The sequence below is a fragment of the Geotrypetes seraphini genome, chromosome 5, assembly GCF_902459505.1.
Source record: "Geotrypetes seraphini chromosome 5, aGeoSer1.1, whole genome shotgun sequence".
Taxonomy (NCBI): Eukaryota; Metazoa; Chordata; class Amphibia; order Gymnophiona; family Dermophiidae; genus Geotrypetes; species Geotrypetes seraphini.
In genome coordinates this window covers 266,958,170-266,978,362 of record NC_047088.1, presented here as the reverse complement: position 1 = coordinate 266,978,362, position 20,193 = coordinate 266,958,170, and the positions used below count along the sequence as shown (strand labels likewise).

At 43.9% G+C, this 20,193-nt stretch overlaps 1 protein-coding gene across 5 annotated transcripts in view; it reads right to left on the bottom strand.

Moving 5' to 3' along the window:
* The window catches only part of LOC117360863 (rac GTPase-activating protein 1-like), a 116,493-nt gene that overhangs the window by 48,445 nt on the left and 47,855 nt on the right, over positions 1–20,193 (bottom strand). For 3 of the 5 annotated variants that reach the window (XM_033945385.1, XM_033945387.1, XM_033945386.1), the window contains exons 7-9: positions 10,509–10,610; positions 4,410–4,524; positions 2,231–2,403 (exon numbers count right to left, since the gene is read on the bottom strand). In XM_033945385.1, coding sequence (XP_033801276.1) covers positions 2,231–2,403; positions 4,410–4,524; positions 10,509–10,610 — 390 coding nt within the window. The remainder of the gene's footprint in view (positions 1–2,230; positions 2,404–4,409; positions 4,525–10,508; positions 10,611–20,193) is intronic. The other 2 variants (XM_033945388.1, XM_033945389.1) reach the window with 2 other exon arrangements.

The window sequence follows — 20,193 nt, the reverse complement described above, 5'->3', positions numbered from 1 at the left end:
GCTACAGCAAGTTCAGCAGGTCCCTGCCAACCCTGGTTATACTAAAAACTTGCTCATTTCAATCTTCAGCAGTTAGGCTGAGTCGAACTTTCAATCGCCTTCAATCTGAGCTCTATTATATTCCACTTTCAACATAAGCAGAATAGTTTCTTATTTTTACAGAATAAACGTAAGACTTGCCGATCTGTGGTTTCCCCTCTCACCTTTTTAAAGGCTGCCGCTCCCATCCTCTGACACAAAGGAGATTTAGAGCTTGAGTGATGTGTGGTAAGGTGGCCATTACAAAAAGGCCAGGCCCTGGTTCACTGTGGTTTGCTTTAAGCAATGCAGTGCCCGATTATCTAAAAGCTAAATAAGCTACAGCTCATGGACGAAGGACATCCGGAAACGCGTGGACTTCAGCGAGATGATGTCACACGCATGCGCGAAGGCCCTCCAGATGGGGCCCTGAGCTACAACAGGAGAGGCACGTAGAGGAACAGAGGTGTTTACAGAATGCGCTTCTCGCCTTGAGACACATCCTCTCAGCCACAGAATCTCACCAGGCCACACAGTGTGCGATACACTGGCTTAGGGCCTGACAAAAGTTCAGATTTTTTTTTTTTGGGGGGGGGGGGGAGAAGAGACTATGAAAATTTTATGTGGCTTTTTAATCAAACTATTTAAATGTTTGAGAGCTGGAATTACTTCATAGGTAATGAATCTAGGGAATATTTTAAGCATAAATTTTCTGTTTTCAGGCTTATCAGTTTTCTGATTTTGCAAACAAGTTTGTTATTAGTTCCCCCCCCCCGCCCCCTTTTACAAAACCACAAGAGAGGTTTTTAGCGTCAGCCGTTACGCTGAATGCTCTGCGTTGCTCTTAGGAACTCTATGACCATCGGAGCAGCGCGGAGAATTCAGCACACCAGCCGGCGCTAAAAATCTCTCTCAGTTTTGTAAAAGGGAAGGTTATAGTAATTAAGGCCCCTGGGAGTGAAATAACCTTCCAAGATACATTCGCCAGCAGCAAAAAGTTCAGAACTTTAGGAAGCTGCTGAAAAGACGTCTGTTCTGCGAAATGAAATATAGGGTCTGAGTTTGGCTGAGGGTGAAGGAGTGATGACTCAAGTGCTGGTTGGTTTTATTTGGTTTAATGATGTCTGCTATTGAGGCATCTTGTATGACTTACGGAATCTTAAATTTTGATGCATGTGTGGGTTTGGCCAGTTTTGGCCTTACATGATATTCGTTGTTGATGCAACGTGTATGTTATATGTAATTTGCTTTGATATGTAAGTATGTAATTTGTTATAGTGTGTCTCTGAAATGTTTCATACAATAAATGTAAATCTTTTATTTTGTATGTTAAGGGCAGGTGAGAAATAAACAAACAAACAATTACTAATTTGTCAATGTATGCTGAAATTATTTTAAAAATTCCATTTACGTATTGTTTCTAGGGTATACGATATGGTGTAACTTATTAACAAGGAGCCTCCCTGCTTTACAGAGCTTAAGGCCTGACCAGGTCCAAATCTGGCACTGTGAGCAAGTCATTCAATCCTCCAGGAACAGAGAAACACCTACTAAACCCAAACGCAACTCACCCTGCATTACTACCAAAACAGGCAGAAGCCAAATCTTAATTTTACTGCTACTAATGCTACATGCAAATCTGTGGGAGTTACGAGGTGGGATGCGGTGGGATTTAGGAACCCAATTATAGTGGCAGATTTGAAGTTCCCATAGCATGCAAGAATTAGTCCAGAAAAGGGGAAATCGTGAGGCAAAGGATGTTGAACACTCAGCGATGGGTTATTCCCACAAGTGCTGTTCTCCAATAAAGTACCATACACTTTGGAATAACCCATCGCTGAGTGTTCGACATCCTTTGCCTCATGACATCCCCTTTCCTAGATTTGCCTTTGCCGTCATTGAGATCCATACCTGGCTCTTTTTTTGAGTGCATGGATCAGTGCCATTTTGGTCCTATTTACAACTTCATCTCATGATTTTTATTTAAAATGCATTCCTAAATTGCACATCTCAAACACATCATACAAAGCCTGTAGAACAGAAGGGACCTTTTTAGATTACTGGGATGTGTTAGGTACTTTCTAGGAATAAAAACAAGCAGAGCAGCTAAATAGTCTCCGTTTCCCCCCCCCCACCCACCCCCAGTTAGCAAACTCTATGTTAACCCTACCCCCATCAACACCTATTCCATCCTTCCCTGCTGCTTCCTCACCGTTTTTGAGGTGATTGTGTGCTGGGAAGCCCCTTTCTCCTGGGAACTGGTGGTCATAATCTTGGCTTGAGGTTGAGGTTCTACTTCTAGTCTCGTTTCTTGTTCTGGCTTCATCTCGTTAATCTGTGGAAGCATCTCCGAGTCATCACAACTGCTCCAAATTGTGGTCAGACCTGCTTCAGTGAAAACAGTAGAAACAAAGAAAATGACCCAAAGTTTCCTCAACCAAGCAAAACAAAAAGTGTGGAAACAGACCTTGTTCAAAAACAACTTTTTATTTCTTCAAAAGGAGCTAAAAGCACTAAACACACTATTTGTGTGTCATGGACCCAACACGGGCCGTGTTTCGGCAAGATACCTTCCTCGGGTCCAACCACAGAGGATGTGATATAAAATAGCGTTGCTAGCCTCTTTGGCTTGGTGCACCCATTGCAGGAGACAGACACCTGTTTCAGAACAAGGTAATGGCCTTCACTGAATACACAATAGGCATTAATGTATGGAGGAAATGACTCAACAAGAAAAGAAAAAGACGGTGGCCCCTCTTGTCTGCCCAGCCACGAGACATCACATCATTCCATTTACTTGCCAATCCTCCGAAATGTGCTCGATGCAGTAGAGCCACACAAGGGGCCGCTGAAAAGTTCTCAGCCAACCAAGAAGAGAATGATGTGGAGTCATAAAACTTACAAGGCATGCCTCACTTTCCTCGACACTTTTCATTTCTTTTTTTTTTTTCCAATTCTTTATTCATTTTCATATCTCATAACAAGTATACAATAATCATTCAATATTCATACAATTCACTTGTATACTTCATATAATATTAAATCTTATATTATCCCCCCTCCCCCCTTCCCTTCCACACATATCAACATTTTATTTGAATCTCACACATTATACCCTCCCAATCCCATATCATATTATTCGTCTATAAAAAAAAGTGTCTAATCATTCGAATATTCAATCAATGGCCCCCAAATTTTTTTAAACTTGTTATAATTTCCTTTTTGCATAGCAAGAATTCATTCCATTTTATAAATATAACATATAGAATTCCACCAAAAAGTAAGTCTTGTATAATCTTTCCAATTTCTAGTTATATTCTGAATGGCAACTCCTGTCATAATCATTAGTAATTTATTATTATTTGCTGATTATTTGACTCTTTGCTCTCATCATTGTTCCAAACAAAATTGTATCATATGACAGAGCAACTGGATTTTCTAGAAAATAATTAATTTGAGACCAAATTGACTTCCAGAAGGTGTTAATACAAAATTAATAAAAAATTAGATGATCCAAAGTCCCTGCTTCTAGATTACAGTGCCAACATTTATTAGATCTAGAGCTATCAAACTTTTGTAAACGTACTGGGGTCAAAAGAGCTCTATGCAAGTCTGTCTCGTAGATGCCGACACTGTACATCTAATTCTCCAAGACCAAATTCGTGGCCATTGAGAAGCAGAAATTTGATGCTTAATCTCAATGCTGCAAATGTCTCCGAGACCTGTTTTTTGTTTTTTATTTGTAAAACCATATATCAATTTATACCACTTAGCGGCTTGGTGACCCAAGAAATCCGCCTGGAAACATAGGATTTCCAAACTATATTGAGTATCAAGATCTTTCCATTCAGGGAACCCCTCCTGAATAGCCTGCTTCAGCTGCAACCATTTAAAACTTTGTGACTTATTAAAACCATATTTATGTTGCAGCTGTGAAAAACTAAGCAGCTTACCATTTGAAATAACATCATTTAAAGTTCTTATTCCTGCAATGATCCATTGTTTCCAGAGAATTTTATGACCACCTATTTTAATCTTGGAGTTTAGCCAAATGGATTGATTTAATGATTTAAAAATTGGAATAGGTGATAATTTAGTAACATATCTCAAAGTCTTCCAAGTATCAATCAACACTTTTCATTTCAATGATATGAAATGAAATGAAAAATGTCACAAGAGAACTTGTAGGCTTCATGGCTCCACATCATTCTCTTCTTGATTCGCCAAGATCTTTTCAGCCGCCCCTCGTATTCAATTGTGAATGGTCAGGGGTTGCTGAGGGATCTTTCTTCTAAAGAGGCATTAACAGGAGAGAAAGGGAACTATGGAGATCTGTCAGACAGGAGGTCCAGCTCCAGGGAGAGCTCTCTACAGCAAGAGGAAAGGGAGACCTGTCATCGTGGAGAGCCTGTTGCGGCAGGAGCGCCTGCGTGGAAGAGCTTCAATTGTTGATGCTGCAGCGGCTGGACCTCCATTTTCTGCTTTTGTCACCAGTGTCTCATTTATCTGTAAAGACAAAATGAAATAATCTAAGAGGCTCTGGTGATGGGCGGCCTAGAACTTCAGTTAGAACCCTCATTCTGGACAGTCATTCTGGTATCTATTCTCACACTGCTTTCCATAAGTTCTTTCACATCAAGAACACACCCCTTGTTACCTGTGGTACATAAGAACATAAGAATTGCCACTGTTGGGTCAGACCAGTGGTCCATCGTGCCCAGCAGTCCCGCTCACGCGGCGGCCCTTGGTCAAAGACCAGCACCCTAACTGAGAGTAGCCCTACCTGCGTACGTTCTGGTTCAGCAGGAACTTGTATAACTTTGTCTTGAATCCCTGGAGGGTGTTTTCCCCTATGACAGACTCCGGAAGAGCGTTCCAGTTTTCTACCACTCTCTGAGTGAAGAAGAACTTTCTTACATTCGTATGGAATCTATCCCCTTTCAATTTAGAGAGTGCCCTCTCGTTCTCCCTACCTTGGAGAGGGTGAACAACCTGTCCTTATCTACTAAGTTTATTCCCTTCAGTACCTTGCATGTTTCGATCATGTCCCCTCTCAATCTCCTCTGTTCGAGGGAGTAAAGGCCCAGTTTCTCTAATCTTTCACTATGCAGCAACTCCTCCAGCCCCTTAACCATCTTAGTCGTCCTTCTCTGGACCCTTTCAAGTAGCATCATGTCCTTCTTCATGTACGGTGACCAGTGCTGGACGCAGTACTCCAAGTGAGGGCGCACCATGACCCAGTACAGCGGCATGATAACCTCCGATCTGTTTGTGATCCCCTTCTTTATCATTCCTAGCATTCTGTTCGCCCTTTTTGCCGCCGCCGCACATTACATGGACGGCTTCATCGACTTGTTGATCATAACTCCCAAGTCTCTTTCCTGGGAGGTCTCTCCAAGTACCGCCCCGGATATCCTGTATTCGTGCATGACATTTTTGTTACCTACATGCATCACTTTACACTTATTCATGTTAAACCTCATCTGCCATGTTGATGCCCATTCCTCAAGTCTGATTATGTCACGTTGCAGATCTTCGCAATCCTCCTGTGTCTTCACTACTCTGAATAACTTTGTATCGTCCGCAAATTTAATCACCTCACTCATCATACCAATGTCTAGATCATTTATAAAGATGTTGAAGAGCACGGGTCCATGCACCGAGCCCACTAGTGACGCTCTTCCAGTCCGAGTCTCTGTTTCCTATGATCCAGCCAATTTTTAATCCACATATTTCACCCTCGATTCCATGGCTCACAATTTTCTAAAGTAGTTGTTCATATGGAACCTTGTCAAATGCCTTCTGAAAATCTAGATATACAATGTCGACCGGGTCGCCCTTGTCTATCTGTCTGTTTACTCCCTCAAAGAAGTGCAGCAAGTTCGTCAAACACAATCTGCCTTTGCTAAAACCGTGCTGACTTGTCCTCATCAGCCCATGTCCATCAAGGTGATCAATGATGCGGTTCTTTATCAGCGATTCTACCATCTTTCCCGGTCTGTAGTTTCCCGGATCTCCCCCTCGAACCCTTTTTGAAGATTAGCGTAACATTCGCCACCTTCCAGTCTTCCGGAATCTTTCCCGATTTGATCGACAGATTGGCTATTAGTTGAAGCAGTTCAGCTATGGACCCTTTCAGGTCCTTGATCACCCTCGAATGGATGCCGTCCGGTCCCGGGGATTTATCGTTCTTAAGCCTATCAATCTGCCTACACACCTCCTCTAGACTGACCATCAGTCCTGTCAGCTTTTCGTCTTCATTTCTAGCATATAGTCTGATGGGTTCCGGTATGCTGTGTACATCTTCTTCGGTAAATACAGACCCAAAAAATGTGTTCAGTTTGTCAGCAATTGTTTTGTCCTCCTTTAGCACTCCCTTTATTCCATGGTCATTCAACGGTCCCACCACTTCCTTCGCGGGTCGTTTCCCCTTAATATATCGAAAGAATGGCTTGAAGTTCTTTGCCTCCATGGCTATTTTTCCCCGTAGTCTTTTGGCCCCTTTTACCTCCTTATGGGACCTGCGTTGATATTGTTTGTGCTTGTTGCAGTTTTCGTCCATTTTTGACCTTTTCCATTCCTTAAACGAGGTTTTCATGTCTCTTATCGCTTCCTTCACTGGTTCTTTGTTCTTTTTCCTCTTAAAAATAGCCAAGAGTCCACAGGAGCAGATGGAGGCAGCAACTAGGTGCAAATGCTAGTTAGACCAGCAAAACAGAATTCCAACTGAGAAAAAGCACCAAGGTTGAAATCAGGAAGTTTAACACAAGGACAGACTAAATCCTTATGCACTATCTAGTTTGGGCTGAATCTCATGCCTAGGTTTACCTTCACTCCATAAGAACATATGTAATGCCTCTGCTGGGTCAGACCAGAGGTCCATCCTGCCCAGCAGTCCGCTCACGCAGCGGCCTATCAGGTCCAGGACCTGTATAGTAATCCTCTATCTATACCCTTCTATCCCCTTTTCCTTCAGGAAATCATCCAATCCCTTCTTGAACCCCAAAACCGTACTCTGTCCTATCATGCCCTCTGGAAACGCATTCCAAGTGTCCACCACCCTCTGGGTGAAGAACTTCCTAGCGTTGGTTCTAAATCTGTCCCCTTTTAATTTTTCCAAATGCCCTCGCGTTCTTGTAGTTTTCGAAAGTTTGATGAATCTGTCCCTCTCCACTTTCTCTATGCCCTTCATGATCTTGTAAGTCTCTATCATATCCCCTCTAAGTCTCTGCTTCTCCAGGGAAAAGAGCCCCAGTTTCTCCAATCTTTCAGTTTATGAAAGGTTTTTCCAATCTTTCAGTTTATGAAATGTTTTCCATACCTTTTATCAAGCGTGTCGTTCTCTTCTGAACCCTCTCGAGTATTGCCATATCCTTCTTTACGCAGTACTCCAGATGTGGACGCACCATCACCCGATACAACGGCAGGATAACTTCTTTCATTCTGGTTGTAATACCCTTCTTGATTATACCTAGCATTCTATTCACTTTCTTAGCGGCCGCTGCAGACTGTGCCGATGTCTTCAATGTCTTGTCCACTATTACCCCCAAGTCCCTTTCTTAGATACTCTCACTCAATGATAGCCCTCCCATCGTGTAGCTGTACCTCGGGTTTCTGTTTCCTACATGCAAGACTATACATTTCTCTACATTAAACTTCATCTGCCATCTTGTCGCCCACTCCCCTAGTTTGTTCAGGTACCTTTGTAAATCTTCACAGTCTTCTATAGTCCTAGCCCCATTAAATAGTTTGGTGTCGTCTGTGAATTTTATTACTTCGCACTTCATCCCTGTTTCTAGATCATTTATAAATACATTGAATGGCAGCGGTCCAAGCACCGACCCCTGTGGAACACCACTCGTGACCCTCCTCCAGTCCGAGTAGTGGCCCTTCACTCCTACTCTCTGCTTCCTACCTGCTAACCAATTCTTGATCCATCTGGGTACGTCTCCTTCCACCCCATGGTTATTCAGTTTCCGAAGTAGGCGTTCATGGGGTACCTTGTCAAAGGCTTTTTGGAAGTCTAAGTATACGATGTCTATGGGGTCCCCTTTGTCCATCCATTTGTTAATTCCTTCGAAGAAGTGCAATAAGTTCATCAGGCATGATCTTCCCTTGCAGAAGCCATGTTGGCTTGTTATCATAAGTTTATTCCTTTTTAGATGCTCCTCGATGCTATCTTTTATCAGTGCTTCCACCATTTTCACCCCTCCCCAACAGCTAAGGATCCTCAGTATTTATCCCAGGTGTTACTTTCTCATTCCCCCAAAGCTAAAAGCTCCTCTGTGCTTATCCCAGGCTTTACCCCTCATTATCCACCCTTCCCAGTCATGGTACATGGACTTGTCGTGCCACTGGGCTTCCACACATCTGAGAAGCTGAAGGCTATGCCGTCGATGGTTTCACCACCATCAGGGCCTCCCAGTGGAAATGTCAGACTAACGATGTACACCCATCTGGGCAGCAGCAGATGGGCAGAGGTGGAGGATTGTGTTTGATGAGACATTGGAGGAAGTAACAGGGCAGAGTACGGTACTGGGGAAAAGGGGATAGAGGGGTATAGACAGAGGATTACTGCACAGGTTCTGGACCTGTTGGGCCGCTTCATGAGCGGACTGCTGGGCACGATGGACCTCAGGTCTGACCCAGCGGAGGCATTGCTTATGTTCTTAAAGAAGAGTGACCAAGATAGTAAAGGGGATGGAACTTCTCTCGTATGAGGAAAGACTAAAACGATTAGGGGGTTAGGGCTCTTCAACTTGGAAAGAGACAGAAGATGGGAGATAGGATTGAAGTCTATAAAACCCTGAGTTGAGTAGAATGGGTACAAGTGGAACAATTTTTTTACTGCATCAAGATTTGCAAAGACTAGGGGACATTCAATGGCAGACAAACTAGAAGACAAGTCTTGGTAAAATGGAAACCAAGACTACAATGTGGCCATTTGTGGTTATGTCTTCAAAGAGAAAAGAGAGACAAAGTGAAGCTAAGAATGTCTTACATCTATTTCTTCTCTTCCCTTTTAATCTTGATAAGGAGCCACCAAGTATGTGGCAATCTATTTCTTCCAATGAATGCGAAGTATGGGGTAGTTATTCTACAAATATATAGTGAAATACCATGTATATCTGTGTCACATATACAAGAATTCAAATATTTAGGATAAAAACCTAGAAACAGAGAAATATGAAGGCAGATAAAGGCCAAATGGCCCAGCCACAACATCTGAATTCAAGAGGGCCTGGGATAGGCACGTGGGATCTCTCAGAGAGAGAAAGAGATAATGGTCACTGTGGGTGGGCAGACTAGATGGGCCATTTGGCCTTTATCTGCCGTCATGTTTCACGATAGCGATATATGAGATTTCAGGGGGGGGGGGTAGAGCACAGCTTATTTGAAGAATGTCTACAAGGGCACATACCACCGCATTCACTGAGATCCGACAGCTGTGTACTACTTCAGGACTTCCACTTTTAAAAGATGGTGAATGGCAACATCTAGAAGAACAAACTAAAGGAAGCAGGCCCTAAGGTCTCCTCGGAACTGTACAATAATGCACCGTTTTCAGTTTAGAAAAACTGGAAATTTTGGCTGCTCTAGCAGTGGTAAAGTCCAATTGTTACTGCTTGACAAGGAAGTCAAAGATGGAGTTATAATATGGGGAAGGAAGTGGTTTTATGTATATTACTTATTTTAATTTGTAATAAGGGAAGAAGCAGTGTGTAATCTTTTTAGGTACAGAAATCCCACATGTGAACACATGGTGGCAGCATTTCCACACTCAGGCTGCTTTTCAGAGATATCTTACACTGTTCCCTCTACCTCCTCCTGGTGCTTTGCCTTACACCATTAGTTTACCTCCACTATCCTCTCTCCCAGCCTCTCCTCCATCATTTTAACCTCCAAATTCTCATATCTGCCCTGTTCACGTGAGCAGTTTTCAATGTTCTGTTAATGTACTAGACCAAAGTAACCTTTCTACAACCTGGCAGGGTGTAATACAGAATCTCTCTGTCCAAGGGCCACCTCTCCCTTACATCACAAATAGGCTACCCAGTGTCTGTGGTAAAGGGACCTAAACTGCCCCAATTCCAGACTCCAGCGTGCAGTTTCTACATTTCAGCTTGTTTGATGGACAGCCCAGTAGCAGAAGTGGCGCCCCCTGCCTAGGGTTACCATATTTAGAGCTGTAAAATTCCAGAGGTGTGGCCCACCCTGCTCCACTCCCTCAGCCCCACCCTGATCCACCTCCATCCCCTCCCTCACAAAGCCTCATCTCCTTTTCTGTCCTCGTCTGGAGGGCCTCTGGAGCATACTCAGAGGCCCTTCAGATATGGTCGTAGCTCAGGACTTTCCAAAACTCCGACAAACTGCTGAGTTTTGAAAAGTCTGTCTGGGCACCCAGGCAATGCTCTACAGAGAGATGTGTCTGGGTTTTCCTGGATGTCTGCTGACTTTACCTGTGACTCTCAGTGCACACTCGCTCTCACCTCTCTGCCCACACTCACGCTCTCAGCTGTCGTGGTGACCGTGTTCGTCCTCACGCGTTTTGGAGCTACCGGGGGTCCAACAAGAGGAGCCAGAGAGAAACGCTAAAAAAAAAAAAAAGGGGGGGGAGAACATGACAAACACATGTGAAAAGGCAATTCTATCACTGTGTGTGTGTGTGTGCACACCATGCACACGTGAGTGCCCCGGAAAAAGCACACACTACACACTGTTCTACAAGATAGTATGTAATCGTGAGGGAAGTACACAAAGGCAGAGCATGGAGTGACGAAGGCCATCTCCAATTTACACTCAAGCTGCATTCTTCTCATGGTGCACCTGGATGTTCCTGCCATTGTCCGAGTATTCAAACATGGCATTTCTGTGCCAAGAATTGGTGCTCAGCCTGCGGCATACCAAACTGCCCCTTAAGAGACTCAAAGTACCACCTTCACCCACCAGCACTCACTGTACAGAGTGATGGAGCCAAAATATCACCCCCCCCACCCCCCAGTAATCATAATCTTGAAAGGACCCACAGACACTCCCCCTCCCACAAAACCCTGTCCCTAGCTAGGGGCCACCTCCACACCCTGGCCGTGCAGACAGCAGATACCCAGGTGCTGCTTTACTGCCAAAAGCCCTGGAGCCTCAGAGTTCACATTAATGACGCTTTTATTGATTTTAGGTTTGTTTGCTGATAAATGGAGCTTCTGTCCCAGGCTGGTCATTAATATGCTGAACTTTGAGTGAATGCGCTGGCTGCACGCAGGCATGACAGGCCAGGGGAGCGATGGAGATTTATTGCCATTAATTCATACAGTACATGTTTGATCAGTGTGATTTAAGAGGGGCCGTGAATGGGGAGCCCAGGCTGCCGGAGGATTATTAAACACATTACACCAGATCTCCTGCAGTGTGCCTTACTAAGGGTATTCTGTCCCCGATAGTACCTTTGTGATCTCATGGACAAAATCCTCACCACTTCCTCCCCCTAAAGCAAACCGTCTACTTTTCCTACAAAAGCAGGAATCCAAGCGGCCTTTTGTATAGAAAGTGCTTTGTAGGGAAAGATCAGACCGTGTTCCCGAGTCCCCTTATGTCTTGCCAGAGTCAATGAATAAAACTGGATCTGAAATGTCTTACTGCAGAAGAGGAACAGGTAAGGTCATCCCTCAGCCTTTCCCCTCTGCAAAACACATCTAGATAGAACCTAGATTCTGAAACGGAGCTGTGATGTTTGCAGGGGAGGTGGCATAGCCTTTGAACATGAATCACAGAAGTGGAACCGACAATGCTGAAGGTCAAAGTCTCCGGCGTCCATAAGGGCCGTTCCAGAACCCAGGTGCCCACAGGAGATGACGACAGATAAAGATCCACATGGTCCGTCCAGTCACCACATCAAGGTGGCCAGAGCTGCCCCTGCGTACAAATTCACTCCATCATGATCACATACCACGGAAGAATGGTTTTATCATTTTGGTTACAACACAGTCACATTCATTGCCAATACTCAATTAAACTATCAATCCTGCAACGTTGCAATTTGACACTTTACTTGTGTAACCCCTTCTTTACCCGGATGCTGGTAGAAGGGTCACACAAGGTTAACCAGGACCCGGCATGCTAGCTGAGGTCCTGTAGCAGGCAAGCACCAGACGCTCCTCTCACATCTAAAAATAGACCACACCAGGATGTAAAAATCCTAAACTCCAACTTACTCTTCCACTTTCTGAAAGGGCACTTGCTTGAACAATGAACAAATAGTTCTAACTAGATATCTCTCCTCTCTCCTTATACTCCTCCCAGAGAACGCCGTGCCTCAGATAAGCCACTCTTAGCTTTACCCTTCTCCTCCACTGCCAATTCCAGACTTTGTTCCTTTCATCTAGATGCCTGGAATAAATTACACTTCTCCCTCCGTATCCACAGAGCCGGCCTGTGAACATTTAAAAACTGCAAATAATAAACCTGGAATTCTCTCCCTTGTTATTTACAAGAAGAAATTCAAATGTAAACTGAAAACTTTCCTTTTTAACGACGCCTTCACAATTTAACACCAAGATTTTTCTCTCAACAAATTTAAAAAAAAGTCTCAGAATTAATCTTTTCTTCTTTAAACAATCTTATATTTATTCATCTTCATTTTTATCCCTTCCCTAAGTGTTTTCCTTTTTTGTCTCTCACTCTTATATTATAAATTGTAATTTCTTCCCCTACCTATCCTTATGTTTCCAGTTCTTGTCAAAATTGTTTTTGTCCTGTTAGTCTCTATTTATTTTAATATTTCTTTTATATTGTAATTTTAATTACTTGTACATCGCTTTGAATAACGACAAAGCGATTAATCAAATACATATTGAACTTGAAACTTGAACTTGATATTCAGGCTGGTTCTGCCCCTAACCCCCGCTTCTCGAGACTATGACGGGAGCTCAAGGCAGCTATTTCCTATGAGTGATCTGCAAGGGTTGGCCACTGTTGGAAACAGGATACTGGGCTTGATGGACCTCTAGACTGTCCCAGTATGACAGTTCTTAACTAGGGAACTTCTGTGGTATGTAAATTAATGGAAACAGAGAATAGTGATGTTTCTGGAATTCTGTAGATTAAGGACCGGAGGCAAAATGGATTCACTAGAGGCAGATCTTGTCTGACAATCTGATCAATTTCTTTGACTGGGTGACCAGAGAATTGGATAAAGGGAAAGCACTAGATGTGGTGTATTTAGATTTTAGCAAATAAACCAAGTGTCCAGAGAATGGGCCCCTATGTGATGGACCAGGTCATGAACTGCTTGAGTAGAAGGCAACCGAGATCTCTCGGAGGAAAAGGAGGTTACTAGTGGTGTGTCTCAAGGTTTCGTTCTTGGGCCTGTTCTTTTCAAGATTTTTGTAAACGATAGACAGTCGGGTAAAATTTGCTTCTTTATGAATGCTATCAAAATCGGCAATAAAGTAGACACCCCTGAGGGAGGACCTGGCGATGCATGAAGAATGGTCTGAAACTTGGCAGCTAAGATTTCATGCTAACAAATGCAAGGTTTTGCGTTTGGGCTGCAGAAACCCGAGGGAGGGAATGGTACAGTTTAGTGAGTGAAGAACATCTGTGCACAAAAGAGGAGCGGGTCATGGGTGGGATAGATCTAAAGGTGGCCAAACAGGTAGAAAAGGAGACGGCAAAAGCTAGAAGCCTTAAATCTTTGCTGCCAAATTTCAGACCATGCTTCAAGCTTCACCAGGTCTTTCTTAATGTTATTCACACCACTCTATTGTAGTTAAATCTTACCCGACAGCACTTCAGCAATATCGTTCACAAAAATGTTAAAAGGAACAGGCCCAAAAACAGAACCTTGAGGCACACCACTGGTAACATCCCTTTCCTCAGAGCGATCTCCATTGATCACTACCCTCTGTCGCCTTCCACTCAACCAGTCCCTGACCCAGCCCCTCACTTTGGGACCCATCCTGAGGGCACTCAGTTTATTTATTTATTGTGTGGAACACTGTCAAAGGCTTTGCTAAAATCTAAATACATCACATCTAGTGCACATCCTCTATCCAATTTTCTAGTCACCCAGTCAAAGAAATTGATCAGTTTGTCTGACAAGACCTCCCTCTAGTGATGCCATGTTGCCTCTGGATTCCAGAAACTTGACCTTTCTCTGTTTCATAAGCGTTTCCATTCATTTGCTTACCACAGAAGTCAGACTTACTGGTGATTGGCTCAGGAGTAATCTAAGAAAATACGTTTTTACAGAAAGGATGGTAGAGACGGTAGAGACAAAGACTGTGTCTGAATTCAAGACAACATGGGACAGGGAAGTGGGATCTGTTAGGGAGAGGAGGAAATAGTGGATGCTACGGATAGGCAGACTGGATGGGCTATTTGACTTATCTGCCATCATATTTCTGTGTTTCAATCTCCCTTTATGTTTCTCCGTTTCTAGGTTTTGGAGGTCAAATCAAGCTAAGGATGTAAAAAGACTTGAAGTGGGCCAGAGGAAAGTGACAAAAATGGTACCAAAAGACATGGGAGAAGAGATTGAAGACCTGAATGTGTATACTCTAGAGCAGGGGTGTCCAACCCGTGGCCCAAAGGCCACATGCAGCCCCAAGAAGTATTTTGTTCAGCCCCGCTAACACTCGAGGGTGATGCGGTGGAGGGCGCCGGCAAGACAGAAAACACCACATCACCGAGGCACCCAGCAAGATGGTAAACACCCTCGAGCGTGAGCGGGGCCGCATGCGTCTTGCAGAGAGAAGCCCATCCTGTGGTTTCTAGCCCCGAAGGGTGGCATGGAGTTCATTCATTCTCCCCACTACCTTCCCTCCCTCCCTCCCCTCCTTCTGTACAGCTCATAGATTTAAGGAAACTTCAGGACTAACCTCTCTCTTCTCCAGTCTCATAATGATCTAAGCTCTTCCCCTGTGCTAAAATAATCTTTAAAATCAACGGGCTTAGGAACTGGGAGTTACAGACAACAGCAGCAGTAGCCCTTCAGGAGAAGGCAGAGAGGGCTGGGGGCAGCAGTGAAGGAGACAGAATGAAGGGAAAGATAGAGGGGAGTATGAGCCATAAGATGGAAGAATGGAGGGAGTGAATGAAAGAGATGCAGAGGTGAGGGAGATAATAGAAAGGGAGAATTGGGTGTCTGAGAGAGGGAAATAGATGGTGCAATTGGGGAGAGAGAAGGGGGGGAGAACATACTGGGCCGAGGAAGCTTCCTGGACATTTTTTTTTAAGTACAGAGGGGGGGGGGGTATTGAAAGAAGTGCTAGATTGGATTTGGGGAGAGAGCTTATAGGGCCAGAAACAGGGCAGAGAGATGGTGGGCAATAGTCTTAAGGGAGAAAGTTGGACCTGGGTGGTGTGGAGGAAGAGGGAAAGAGATACTTGATGGGAGAACTGTTGGGAAGAGAAAGGGAGAAATGGTGGACCTGGGGAAGGCAGGCAGGCAGGCAGGGGGAGAGATGGGATGGGGGCAGTTGGAAAGAGAAAGGGAGAGAAGTTGGATTGTAGAGAGGAAGGGAGAAATGTTAGGAAGGCAGAGAGATGCAGCATCTCTCTTTTTTCCCCCCTCCATTTCATTGTTCAGCATCAAGGGGGGGGAGGGAAGAAGAAAAACAGAAAAGAGAGGGAGCAAAATGTTGGACCATGGGGATAGAGGAGCAGAGATGGACCCATAGGAGGGCAGGAGGGAAGAGAGCTGGGATAAGAAGATGCTAGGAGATGGAAAGAAAAGGACAGGGAATTATAGCCTGACCAGAGGATAGATGGAAGGGGATTCTTAAAGGGTGTCAGGTCAAAAGCGCACCAGGACAAAGGCGCGCCCAGACAATTGAGCGCAGTGTGCGCCGCCGCGCCACTCTAAATTACTGTTTTTAGGGCTCCGACGGGGGCTGTGGGGGGGAATCCCTACACTTTACTTAATAGACATCGCGCCGCGTTGTGGGGGCATTGTGGGGGGTTGTAACCCCCCACATTTTACTGAAAACTTTACTTTTTCCCTGTTTTTAGGGAAAAAGTTCAGTTTACAGTAAAATGTGGAGGGTTACAACCCCCCAAACCCCCCATAATGCCGGCGAAATGTCTATTAAGTAAACTGGGGGGGTTCCTCAACAAAATCCCCCATCGGAGCCCCTAAAAACTGTAATTTAGAGCGGTGCGGCGGCGCGCGCTGCGCTCAATTGTCGGCGCGTGCTTTTGTCTTTCGCGCCGTTGTCTATGAACCTTCTTAAAGTGGTGAGCCAGATGGATGAGATCAAAAGGGAGATGACAAGATGAGTGAGAGAGCAGTGAGTACAGTGGTAGAAATGTGGTAATGGGGAGTAGATAGAAGGAAATAGGAGGCTGGGAAAGGAGTGAGATGGGAAATGGGATTGCTAGAGACAGAGAAGATGGAGAATTGAGAGGTAGCTGAACATTGAAAAAGAAGAAGGGTGAGAAAGAAGGCAAGATTTGAGTGGGAAAGCAGTGAGATGGAAAATGGGAGAGCTAGAGATTGAGAGAAGATGGAGAATTGAGAGGTAGCTGAACATTGAAAAAGAAGAAGGGTGAGAAAGAAGGCAAGATTTGAGTGGGAAAGCAGTGAGATGGAAAATGGGAGAGCTAGAGAGTGAGAGAAGATGGAGAATTGAGAGGTAGCTGAACATTGAAAAAGAAGAAGGGTGAGAAAGAAGGCAAGATTTGAGTGGGAAAGCAGTGAGATGGAAAATGGGAGAGCTAGAGATTGAGAGAAGATGGAGAATTGAGAGGTAGCTGAACATTGAAAAAGAAGAAGGGTGAGAAAGAAGGCAAGATTTGAGTGGGAAAGCAGTGAGATGGAAAATGGGAGAGCTAGAGATTGAGAGAAGATGGAGAATTGAGAGGTAGCTGAACATTTAAAAAGAAGAAGGGTGAGAAAGAAGGCAAGATTTGAGTGGGAAAGCAGTGAGATGGAAAATGGGAGAGCTAGAGATTGAGAGAAGATGGAGAATTGAGAGGTAGCTGAACATTGAAAAAGAAGAAGGGTGAGAAAGAAGGCAAGATTTGAGTGGGAAAGCAGTGAGATGGAAAATGGGAGAGCTAGAGATTGAGAGAAGATGGAGAATTGAGAGGTAGCTGAACATTGAAAAAGAAGAAGGGTGAGAAAGAAGGCAAGATTTGAGTGGGAAAGCAGTGAGATGGAAAATGGGAGAGCTAGAGATTGAGAGAAGATGGAGAATTGAGAGGTAGCTGAACACTGAAAAAGAAGAAGGGTGAGAAAGAAGGCAAGATTTGAGTGGGAAAGCAGTGAGATGGAAAATGGGAGAGCTAGAGATTGAGAGAAGATGGAGAATTGAGAGGTAGCTGAACACTGAAAAAGAAGAAGGGTGAGAAAGAAGGCAAGATTTGAGTGGGAAAGCAGTGAGATGGAAAATGGGAGAGCTAGAGATTGAGAGAAGATGGAGAATTGAGAGGTAGCTGAACATTGAAAAAGAAGAAGGGTGAGAAAGAAGGCAAGATTTGAGTGGGAAAGCAGTGAGATGGAAAATGGGAGAGCTAGAGATTGAGAGAAGATGGAGAATTGAGAGGTAGCTGAACATTGAAAAAGAAGAAGGGAGAGAAAGAAGGCAAGATTTGAGTGGGAAAGCAGTGAGATGGAAAATGGGAGAGCTAGAGATTGAGAGAAGATGGAGAATTGAGAGGTAGCTGAACATTGAAAAAGAAGAAGGGTGAGAAAGAAGGCAAGATTTGAGTGGGAAAGCAGTGAGATGGAAAATGGGAGAGCTAGAGATTGAGAGAAGATGGAGAATTGAGAGGTAGCTGAACATTGAAAAAGAAGAAGGGTGAGAAAGAAGGCAAGATTTGAGTGGGAAAGCAGTGAGATGGAAAATGGGAGAGCTAGAGATTGAGAGAAGATGGAGAATTGAGAGGTAGCTGAACATTGAAAAAGAAGAAGGGTGAGAAAGAAGGCAAGATTTGAGTGGGAAAGCAGTGAGATGGAAAATGGGAGAGCTAGAGATTGAGAGAAGATGGAGAATTGAGAGGTAGCTGAACATTGAAAAAGAAGAAGGGTGAGAAAGAAGGCAAGATTTGAGTGGGAAAGCAGTGAGATGGAAAATGGGAGAGCTAGAGATTGAGAGAAGATGGAGAATTGAGAGGTAGCTGAACATTGAAAAAGAAGAAGGGTGAGAAAGAAGGCAAGATTTGAGTGGGAAAGCAGTGAGATGGAAAATGGGAGAGCTAGAGATTGAGAGAAGATGGAGAATTGAGAGGTAGCTGAACATTGAAAAAGAAGAAGGGTGAGAAAGAAGGCAAGATTTGAGTGGGAAAGCAGTGAGATGGAAAATGGGAGAGCTAGAGATTGAGAGAAGATGGAGAATTGAGAGGTAGCTGAACATTGAAAAAGAAGAAGGGTGAGAAAGAAGGCAAGATTTGAGTGGGAAAGCAGTGAGATGGAAAATGGGAGAGCTAGAGATTGAGAGAAGATGGAGAATTGAGAGGTAGCTGAACATTGAAAAAGAAGAAGGGTGAGAAAGAAGGCAAGATTTGAGTGGGAAAGCAGTGAGATGGAAAATGGGAGAGCTAGAGATTGAGAGAAGATGGAGAATTGAGAGGTAGCTGAACATTGAAAAAGAAGAAGGGTGAGAAAGAAGGCAAGATTTGAGTGGGAAAGCAGTGAGATGGAAAATGGGAGAGCTAGAGATTGAGAGAAGATGGAGAATTGAGAGGTAGCTGAACATTGAAAAAGAAGAAGGGTGAGAAAGAAGGCAAGATTTGAGTGGGAAAGCAGTGAGATGGAAAATGGGAGAGCTAGAGATTGAGAGAAGATGGAGAATTGAGAGGTAGCTGAACATTGAAAAAGAAGAAGGGTGAGAAAGAAGGCAAGATTTGAGTGGGAAAGCAGTGAGATGGAAAATGGGAGAGCTAGAGATTGAGAGAAGATGGAGAATTGAGAGGTAGCTGAACATTGAAAAAGAAGAAGGGTGAGAAAGAAGGCAAGATTTGAGTGGGAAAGCAGTGAGATGGAAAATGGGAGAGCTAGAGATTGAGAGAAGATGGAGAATTGAGAGGTAGCTGAACATTGAAAAAGAAGAAGGGTGAGAAAGAAGGCAAGATTTGAGTGGGAAAGCAGTGAGATGGAAAATGGGAGAGCTAGAGATTGAGAGAAGATGGAGAATTGAGAGGTAGCTGAACATTGAAAAAGAAGAAGGGTGAGAAAGAAGGCAAGATTTGAGTGGGAAAGCAGTGAGATGGAAAATGGGAGAGCTAGAGATTGAGAGAAGATGGAGAATTGAGAGGTAGCTGAACATTGAAAAAGAAGAAGGGTGAGAAAGAAGGCAAGATTTGAGTGGGAAAGCAGTGAGATGGAAAATGGGAGAGCTAGAGATTGAGAGAAGATGGAGAATTGAGAGGTAGCTGAACATTGAAAAAGAAGAAGGGTGAGAAAGAAGGCAAGATTTGAGTGGGAAAGCAGTGAGATGGAAAATGGGAGAGCTAGAGATTGAGAGAAGATGGAGAATTGAGAGGTAGCTGAACATTGAAAAAGAAGAAGGGTGAGAAAGAAGGCAAGATTTGAGTGGGAAAGCAGTGAGATGGAAAATGGGAGAGCTAGAGATTGAGAGAAGATGGAGAATTGAGAGGTAGCTGAACATTGAAAAAGAAGAAGGGTGAGAAAGAAGGCAAGATTTGAGTGGGAAAGCAGTGAGATGGAAAATGGGAGAGCTAGAGATTGAGAGAAGATGGAGAATTGAGAGGTAGCTGAACATTGAAAAAGAAGAAGGGTGAGAAAGAAGGCAAGATTTGAGTGGGAAAGCAGTGAGATGGAAAATGGGAGAGCTAGAGATTGAGAGAAGATGGAGAATTGAGAGGTAGCTGAACATTGAAAAAGAAGAAGGGTGAGAAAGAAGGCAAGATTTGAGTGGGAAAGCAGTGAGATGGAAAATGGGAGAGCTAGAGATTGAGAGAAGATGGAGAATTGAGAGGTAGCTGAACATTGAAAAAGAAGAAGGGAGAGAAAGAAGGCAAGATTTGAGTGGGAAAGCAGTGAGATGGAAAATGGGAGAGCTAGAGATTGAGAGAAGATGGAGAATTGAGAGGTAGCTGAACATTGAAAAAGAAGAAGGGTGAGAAAGAAGGCAAGATTTGAGTGGGAAAGCAGTGAGATGGAAAATGGGAGAGCTAGAGATTGAGAGAAGATGGAGAATTGAGAGGTAGCTGAAC